At 39.5% G+C, this 10,067-nt stretch overlaps 1 protein-coding gene across 4 annotated transcripts in view; it reads right to left on the bottom strand.

Moving 5' to 3' along the window:
- Positions 1-880: 880 nt before the first annotated feature.
- MYLK4 (myosin light chain kinase family member 4) overlaps positions 881-10,067 on the bottom strand; it is an 84,590-nt gene continuing 75,403 nt past the window's right edge. For 3 of the 4 annotated variants that reach the window (XM_015282190.4, XM_015282191.4, XM_046928572.1), the window contains 3 exons: positions 9,642-9,714; positions 8,200-8,273; positions 881-5,898 (listed from right to left, as the gene is read on the bottom strand). In XM_015282190.4, coding sequence (XP_015137676.2) covers positions 8,226-8,273; positions 9,642-9,714 — 121 coding nt within the window. In that variant the 3' untranslated portion in view covers positions 881-5,898; positions 8,200-8,225. The remainder of the gene's footprint in view (positions 5,899-8,199; positions 8,274-9,641; positions 9,715-10,067) is intronic. The other variant, XM_015282188.4, reaches the window with a different exon arrangement.

A 10,067-nucleotide genomic window follows, 5' to 3' on the forward strand; every position in this document is an offset into this window, starting at 1 on the left:
TCCACATTTATTTTATTTTTGCCAGTGGCGTGTATTTAGCAGGAGCTGTTGAGATGACTGAAGTACTATGACAAAGTCTTCCTCACCAGCCATAATGCACAAATGCTAATATTAAAAACAAAACAAAACAAAACAAAACAAAAAAACCCCTTGATCAACTCCTTGATGAGGCTCAAAGGCATTAAAATCTGAACCATAGTGACTGGCTTCAGAAAAACACACAAAGGGCACATGCGGGTACAGCACCTGAATAATAGAGCAGTATTGCAACAGTCACTGATAAGGTAAGGACCACTAGAAGACTTTTTTGGGGAGAAAGGGAAAGCAAAGCCTTTGTGCAAAGATTACACAGTCAAGTAACTTGGAAGAGTAATCTCTCTCCTCCATATATAGCACACACATCAAAGGAAGAGGCTACCCAGCACAGCTCCACTGAAATGCTGAGTGGTCTCTGGGCTGCGTGGAGCTCACGCAGGTGGGGTGTGTTCTTCAGCCAGCAATACCAAATGACAAGCCAACAGTCAAAAGCATGACAATTCAGAGAGAAAGGAGATCCTTTAGCTAAATAAGGAGCAGAAATTTCAGCAATCTCTTCTTTTCTCCCTAGGGACCTCATCTAAGGACTTGCAGCAAGATTTCAGCCAAAAGTATCTCAAGCCCCAGTTATCTGCACAGAGAGCAGAGGCTTTGCTGCAAAGCGTGAGTACAAGACGTGAGCCTGAGCAGATCTTCAGTTTAGGTACTTACATTTATTTCAGTGGAACTGACTCTTCCTTTGTGCATCTATACACCTTCATAGCTAGTACGTGGGAAAAAGGCACTGTTTTCATTACTTCCTAGTATAAATGACAAGCACATTAAATACAACAAACAAAAACTCTAGAGTAAACAAAATCAGCATTTATTCTTGTTGTCTGTTTACAAGATCGCCTTATGTTTTCCCGAAAGAACATGTACCAGAGAAACATGAGTTAATCTACAAAACCAGATATGGAAGATGGCATGAAAATCCACATGCTTTGAGATTTAGTTCTCATATGCCTGTCTTCTAAGGAAAGTTGCTGTGGGGTACACAAACATTAGTTCTGCCACACCAGAATGTGCTTGCTAACTCTACTGACATGGCTAAAAACATATTTACAAAGCATTACCTCTACCAGTCTTCAACTTATACTTTAAACAGGTAGTTAGTTGTTCAGCTATTAAGCCTTCACAGAAGGTGAAAGAATCTAATGTCCCTAAATGGATTCATGCAGTGTTTAGTTTTATTCATACAAGACATGAGGACAAGTATATTTCGGTGATGATAAAAGTAGTATGTGAAGATGCAGCATCCTCCTGGAAAGCAGGAAAGAGTTTGGAGCATCAGTGCTCATTCATCACCTCTGTGTCTTTGGCACTAAGCAGAACTACAATTCTTATCTCATATTAAGAGTTCACCAGCAGGAAGGTGCCCTGCTCACTGGTAGGGCCAGGTGAAGGGGATGGGATGTTTTCAGATCCCTATTGGTGGAGAAGAGCAGAACATCTCCCGGTGAGACATTTTTTTATTGAAAGAGACTGCTCGTAATTCATAGTGTCAGCATAAAACCAAAGATGCTAAAATATCTTGACCCTTCCTGCAGTAATTTAACCACAGCAGAAAAAGGTATTTTCACGGAACTTCTTCAACTGTTAAGAAATTAAGTTTCTCTTTATTTTAACTGGTCAAGACCAGGGCAATTTAGGTGTTATGGGTTTTTTTTTTGGAGAGGGTGGAAGATTAAACTGAGCTCCTGTTCTACTTGCATCTCAAAATGTGGACCAAATATTTTCCTTGTTTAATTCTGTAGAGCTGCACTGTTATTCCTGGTAGGAATCAAGTTATGGAAGAGTTTAGCTTAGGCTTTAACTTCATTCAGACTCTGACAGTGGAAGGAACATGAAAAGGAATTAAGAAGTAGCTTCTGTTGTTGTCTCCAGACCAGATTATCACAGGTTGCCAACTGTGTACTCTATGAGGGTACTCAGGAGTGGCTGACTTCAGGTTCTCACAAATATGGATATGATAGTAGGGAAATATTTCTGTCATATAGGTTTTTACCAGTTTCATAGCCTACAGGTTGTTCAGTGTATAAAAAGAGATGGAAAGCCAATAGCATGTAGTGGCATATATATATAACAAATAACCTTGTTAGTAACTGATGATAATGTGAGACTACTCTAGTGTATCCTTGGTAAAACTGAGATTTTATCTAGCTCAGTTTCTCTGCTGTATGTACATAAGTAGGAATAACAGCATCCTAATTCTTAAATATATCAGGCAAATGAAATTTTGCTTTCCCAAGTTGAGTTTTCCCCAAGACCCTGGGAAAATATTTCAACTTCCAGTGAATTCCCCCAAGTCATCACTGCAAAGCACTCATTATACAATATTATTATTGAAGTTGCCTATGTGAATGGAAAGCTCTTTTTCTTTGTGCATTCTACCAGGGAGTTTGTATGCAAACTTGGAGGTCAAGCCATCACCTGGTATAAATCCCTGTGCTCCAGTGATATCGCCTTTAAAATGTATATGTCTGGAAAAATACAATGGTGTACATAGAGCAAATGCTGCATCTTGACACTTTATCCCTGCTACCACCAGTGATGTTGCTATATCATTCTGTTCCCTGGTGATTCTTGTAGTACCTGCAGCCATCTCTGACTGTCTGCGGATATAAGTCTAAATGGAGTAACCACAGCTAATAAAGTGCCCTTCACACCCAAACCAGCTCTCAAGCACAGTAATTCACAGTTTCCAAATAAAGTCTCTTAAACCAACATGCAACAAAAAAATGATCAATAAGCAAACTCACATAGATGCTGTTGAATTAATAGAACCCGAATGACTTACTACCTAGTAGAAAATAAATAATGCTGTGTCAAAACAATAACTTAATATAATAGTGTTATTTTAAAATGTATTTAAGGAAAACAACAACAAACACAGAACAGCATGCTGCTCAGAGTGCAATGAGACAAAATTAGAAAGGCAGTAAAATGAAGCTGTGTCAAGTATTATTTGACTAAAACTGCAGCAGCCAGCAAAGATACGAACGAGCATTTATCACAAGCACACTGCTATAGTGATAATTATGCAGTGTAATTTTTTGCATCCATAATAGCAACAATGGTTTTAGTAATGGGCATGTCTCCCTTTTGATTCAGTGCTGCCGATCTAGAGATTTTGAGGCAGTAGCAAGAAGTATGCTCAGGGCTTTTCCCCTCAGCTGGACATGTGTAGGTCTGTGCTTGTGCCAGGAACCAAATAGTGCCTTCAATCACTGCAGGCACTCGCTCAGGCAATCCTCCTCCAGCTGTCCCATTCATCCTTTGCTACAGCAGCCGTTCCAAGGATGAAACGTTGGGCAGCTTATAGATAAGACTCAAGAATACAACCATCATTATCCATGTTAGTAAGATTGAAAGATAAATCCTTGAAGATTTTAGCACCCTGCCCAGTTGCACAAGCAAGGAAGTAGAGAAGTATCCCCTCCTCAACTCTTGCCTTTTGAAAGGGTCTTCCCTCTCAAAACAGTTGAAATATTGTTGATATATAGTTGAAAAGCTCTTCCATCCATCCTAGTAATTCACATGTGTATTTCTGACAGAGAGCTGTACAGCTGGACTCAGTGGATGTGTGTAACAAAGGCCATGTTCCTCAGTAATCATCCGGAGTATCAGTGGCCAACTCAGCACACTGCACTCTAACATTGGCTGATCTTTATGGCATGAAGGTCTGAATCATGACTCATTTGTACAGATCCACAAGTGATACATTCTCTTAATTCAACTGAGCAAGAAAGCAGATAAGCCTGTAGTCACACTGTTGTTTTAGTACAGTTAATAAGATTCAAAATGACATGCAATTTATTCATACTCATGTAAATGTCTACCACAGGAAAAAGAAAACCCCAAATCTACAATACTGGCAGTAAAATGTGCAATGAGATCTTGTCATTCCAAAGTTATCCAGCTGTATTTGAGACTAATCATTAACTTTTTTACTGTTCAAAAAGCTAACAGTGTTTAGAAGGTAGTCAGATAGGAGTAGGAAATCCAGCCCTAACAGAAGGGTAGGTTTTCTGTTTCTTTTGTGCAGGGAAACGTGAATGGTGACTAAAGATAGGCAGCCTAGTTTCTACTTAAAGGTAATATTCTGGTTTTCTTGCTTTGAGGTTGCTCAGGAGCAGCTTTCCCAGAGAAACTTCTATTTCTGCTAGTCAAAGCTTACTTCATTTAAGACAACAGATAAGGATTTTAAGGTGGCAGTGCTCTACATGGTATCACAGTTACATGGCAAATCACTGTGTGATTGTAGTAATGGTTCTCATCTATTCACAGCTATTACAACACATCAGTATTTCTCAGATTTCACAGCTGTAAGAAGCCCTCTATTGGTTTACAGAAGCAGTCTTAATAGATCTACCACAATGGCTTTAAAACATTGGATCAAACTGGCTGTAGATAATGTCATGGCCACAATGTCCCATTAATGGGCCCCTTTTATTTCATCTATGAGTGCTATTCAGAAAGGACAAAGGTATGAAAATAATTCATTGGGTTGTAATGAATAATGCTATTCGGTTTTGTCTTCACATTGATCCCCTTTAATAAAAGACATAAATATAAACGTGCATGAAATGTATAGATAAATATATAGAGATAACTATGTCAATCTGTAGTTTGAGCAGAACTGGATTAATCAAAGAAAAACTAAAGGCACTGCAATATGTCAGCATCATGGAACAAAATACTTGCTATGTGTGTAGTTCTGAAACCAAGCGGTCAGAAAGCCATATACAGCAGGGAATAAGTCTCATTACTGTAACCTCACAGCCTAGGCAAGTAAGACTCAGGTTCACTTAATAAAGAACCGTATTCAAACAGTATCAGAATTCAACTGTTCTGACTCCCAGTCTTTTCCTTACTTAGAAAGGCTTGGGAGTAAGATAAAGAGAAAGAAAAGACATCTTTAGAAAAACAGAGGTTATAATGAGCAGGCTGACTCTCCTCTTTGCCAATAGTCTTAATCAGTTCTTAGCAATAAGGAAAGTAGCTGGTGTAAAGTCACCCTCAGTTAAAATAACTCTGAGTTATACCTGCACAGAGGAGAAGAGAGTCTGCTTAGGCATGACTGAATAGTGCCTTCTTTTCTTTCTCATGGAATTAATCCAAGTGTATTTAAAATGAACAGTAATTCACCAGGCTAAAAAATCATAAAATGTATTATGGTTGTAGCAAATTCACCTACCTGCAAGGAAAGCCTCAATTCTCACTTTTATTGGTATTAAATTATCATGGCTCTAACTTCAGTTGAGTGAATCCTTAGCTCATTTTAGTGTGACAGGAAAAACAAACTTCAAATCTTCTACATTGTGCAGTTTTAAATTGACTTTTGTTTTGATTTGGTTTTGGTTGGGGTTTTTTTGTGTGTGTGTATGTGTTTTTTTATGATTTGGTTCCAGTGTCAAATCAGCCCTGCCTACACAGATAACAAAGTGCCAGGTGTTTCTCATCTGGCTGACGAAAAACAGACAACTTAACCTGGTAATTTGAACCTTAAGGGGCTTTTGATAATTAAATGAGAGTGGAGGACAAAATAGAAAAAAAGCACTGTTATGAAACCAAGCAAATGTGGCACTCCTGGACATGGAGAACATGGCGCTCCAGAAGAAACAACTCAAACTGGAAAAATACTCTCCTTCTTTTGAAAGCTGAATAGAGAAGCAGCAGCTCAGAGATTCTGGGACTTATCCTGCAGCGAAAGCGCTGTTGGTCCATTTAGTAAAAGACTCAGTCATGGCAGGGAGGTAAAGCACCAAGACTGCTGATATTTTCCAATCTCTTAGCAGCAGTAACCACACAGCAGCTTTTCTGCAAAACAAACAAAAGAAGAATCCAGTTATTTCAGCGGCATACATTTTTTGTTTGGTTAAGCATTCTAAAACAACCACACGGTGGTTTCTTTGTGCCTAAGGAAAAGAAGGCAGTGCTGAAGATTCTTTCTTACAAAGGGCTCTTGCAGACGTCTTATTTGTGAGATGTTTTATGAAACACTAAAAAGACAAGGCCTTCTTTGTTAGGTGGAGAACAGGTCCCGGATGTCTCCCTTGAAATGCATCTACTCTGCTCTTTTGTCGCTCTTGCCATACAGATCCTACCATGAAAAGGGAGAGTGCAAACGTCTCCATTTATTTGTTTTACCGCTGCAAGCATTTATGATGCCAGGTGTAAATCAGCTGGCACTTGAGTGTATTATCCTGGGGTAAATGTGGTAACTACACTATTTGCTTGATAAAAATAGCTAAAGGGATTCTTTAAAAACAAAGCAGGACTATGACTTTAGATCCACTCAAAGCAAACTCAAATAAGCTCCAAATAGAAATAAACACGCAGAGGAAATAACACTGCAAAAGCCAAAATGAGGTTTTCCTGCGTGTTATGTCATGGGTGAGTTACTATGCTACAAAGCTATAAAAGGCTTATTGGAAAACAATTTTGACTGCTGTTGAACAGTCAATTTATCTCAAAGTTGGTCTTGGTTCCAATAGAAATGTGTGTGATGCAGAGCTTCCTGGATTAGAGAGTTTTCAGTATTTGGTAGCTCTGCAGACAGTAACTTGAAATGGTAGATGCAGACAGTAACTTGAAATGGTAGATACAGACAGAACCACTATTCTTGCAACAGCTCAAGAAAACCTCTTTTGAACTGTACTGCGTGGAAGTACACAAGTGATTGGACCAAAGCTTCATGTAACCTCTTTCAGCACCAGTGAAGTGGGGATGAATGCTGAGGACTGCAAAGAAGATTCATTCCCAATGGATTCCCATTGCAGAAGGTGATGCTAAGACATTACGTATCAGGCAGTTACGTGGCTTCATATGGCAAGTAGGAGATAATAATCGTACCTTAGGTCGCACAGACCTCCAGTGTACTATGGAAAGACAACTTCACATACCCAAGATAGCCCATTTAAAGTTCATTAACTTGTGTGGGACTACACCACACTGTATAGTACCTCTTTAAATCCTATGGTTAGTCAAAACAGAACAAAAAATTCAACCTCACAATAATCAATCTTTTTCATATGTTTCTGGACAAAATCTACTGCAAATAAAATCCATCACATCTCTTGCCTTATCAAGCAGATAGTGGATGATGGCAGCACTAAAAACTTGCACACAGTGAAAAATGCACTACTTTTATTTTGGTATCCTGGTTGCTACTTGTGATGCATGACTAAGAGGAAGTGGTTTTACAGTGTGTGTGTTCTCAGCCTTGTCCACATCTTGACCCTCCACTGAGTTTTGCCCAGAGATGTCCTCAGAACCTCTGAGCGGTTTCCATGATCCTTCCACAGAGTCACTAACATCTGTGGTAGTTTGTAAAAGAGACTGTGGGAATTGCTATACTGGTTCATGGAGATACAACACCTCCTGAGATAGCTGGATTTCAAAGTGGCTGAGCAAGTATGCTTTGGTCAAAGAGTAGAGACAGAACATGAGAGCAGACTTGAATCTCCCTGGCCACTATGAAGGAGGCAGCCAAGCCAGTCTGAGAACCACTAATGAAGTGTTTGTTAATGAAAAGGCAAAGACAGAGAGACAGAAAGAGAGATGCTATGTCAACACTGTTTTGGATGCTACAGGCTGAAAGGGCAGAGGAGTGCCCTGTCAGAATTGGGTCCTCAGAAGTGTGGAGCAACTTCTTTTAGGGAACACCTCACTTTCCTTTCAGTACAGTTACTGGAACTGCCCTGAGGGTCTGGCCCATGCCTTTGCTAAAAGTAATTACTTTTCATATTCCTACCCTTTAAAAACCATACTCTAACCACAGCATGAAAATCTGAAAGCTTTCAACACTGAAAAGTTATTGAGTGAAATCTTGCCCCATGAGAGTCAGGGAGAGCATAACCATTCCCTCTAAAATGGCCAGGGTTTGCAGCAGATGTGGCTGCGTATATACAAGGGGTTTTGTACATTGCTGTGAGTTGGTACGAGTGATAGAGCCAGCTTACATTTTGAATGCTTTCCAAACAACAGTGAGGATAGTGGTGAATACATTTTGGAATGTGCAGTTAGAACTGTGCTTGGTTTTTGACTTCCCACTGATCACTTCCACGGTGCAGTGGTATTTATTTATTAAAAAAACAACACTTAGGACCCCAAACAAACCTTCTGTTTTGCAGCTCTTTCAGAGATTACGGATCTGAAGGTGCCTGGGACTCACTGTCACCTTTAACCTTCTTCTAGGGAAAAAACAAAAAAAAAGAAAGACAGCTGCCATTACTGGAGCATTAATCAAAGATCAGTCACATCTAGTTTAAGTAATGGTAGAACACTGCAACATCAGCATCTTTAGTGAAGCTGTTTTGGAAAGTGCAAGTAGCATGAACAGAAAGTTTCCAGAGGAGGAGCCGCAAAGGATGAATGAATTGTAAGGTTTCTATTAGGGGCAGGCTCTTCTTAAAAGAAAATTGGTGATAGGAAGCAGCATGCCAGGTGAGCAGCCTGTGCCCTTGCAGCATTTGGAAAAGACAGTCTTTTCCCCAGGTTGCAACAGTCAGAGCATCTCTGGAGCCAGATTAAAGGGACTGAATGCTATTTTATGAAACTGGTGACAAACGCTCTTATTTTTACTGTCTGTGCTCACAATATAAACATCTCATAATCTGAAGGGCATTGCTGTTCTGGGAAATTACCAAGAAAATTAAATTTCAGTTAAAGTGATAACAATTTATTTGATTATTATTATTTCCCATTTCACACTACTTCTGGTTACCCTTACTTTGTATAACAGGAATATCTCTCAAAGACAGATCTGTTAGGACACTACTCAGTCTATCCCGCCCCAAACCTGCACCATCTCATCAGCAGATCTACTACTATTTTACTATCATTACTCTTTGATCTTATTTTATGAAGATCATTTTAATAATTAATAAGACAGTCTTAGTGATAGGATAAGGGGGAATGGTTTTAAACTGAGACAGGGGAGGTTTAGGTTAGATATTAGGAGGAATTTTTTCACACACACGGTGGTAATGCACTGGAACAGGTTGCCCAAGGAGGTTGTGGATGCCCCATCCCTGGAGGCATTCAAGGCCAGGCTGGATGTGACTCTGGGCAGCCTGTTCTAGTGGTTGGTGACCCTGCACATAGCAGGGGGTTGAAACTACATGATCATTGTGGCCCTTTTCAACCCAGGCCATTCTATGATTCTATGATTCTAGGCATTACAGCAGTCATTTTACTTAACCTAGATTTACTTTATCTGAAAAGGAAGTAGTGAACATTGCACTCTGAATGCTGTAAAAAATCAAGAATGTGATTAAAATGATCCCTCCCCTGAACCATTGAACTACAGTGTGGACTCAGTTAAATTCATCCAATGAGAAGCTCATCAGCAGTCTGGATCTCCCACACTTATCAGTTAAATTATTAGTTACAGCAGCTAAGTAAAAGCAAAGGGACACACATGGCTTACAGTGGCAAGAAATACAGCAGTAAGGTGGACTCAAAAACAGATGAGGGAAATGTTAAAGCAAGTAATGATATGGCAACAGAGACAGGCAACAGCAGATCTACAGTGCACAAGGATATTTAAATTAAGGAACCTGGAGCCTGCAGTGGAGCTTGTGGTCTGATAACCATGGGTGTTTTAAGGCAGCAGTTGCACTTATTCTCCAGCTAAAAGAAAAACAGAATCCTATTAAGTATTTTTCCTAGAATCTTATGATGCAACAATTATCTCCTACAGGTCTTGTGTTCTGCTGTCATGCAGTGTTGTCGTTTCAGGGTATTTTATGCCAGATGGCCGTTTAGTCCAGGAAGCCATTAACATTAAAGCAAAAACTCATTCAGATAACTCCAGAGAATGTTATGGACTCAGTGAACATCAATAAAGTGGCATATAAAAATATTTTACATGGACATTAAAAACTTTGATATGTAATGATAATTCTGCAGTGGAGCAGTGCAAGTGATACAATGATGACACGATGGTACCGAACACACGTTTCAAAGATCCAGATATCACATAC

This window comes from Gallus gallus, chromosome 2, assembly GCF_016699485.2.
Source record: "Gallus gallus isolate bGalGal1 chromosome 2, bGalGal1.mat.broiler.GRCg7b, whole genome shotgun sequence".
Classification (NCBI taxonomy): domain Eukaryota; kingdom Metazoa; phylum Chordata; class Aves; order Galliformes; family Phasianidae; genus Gallus; species Gallus gallus.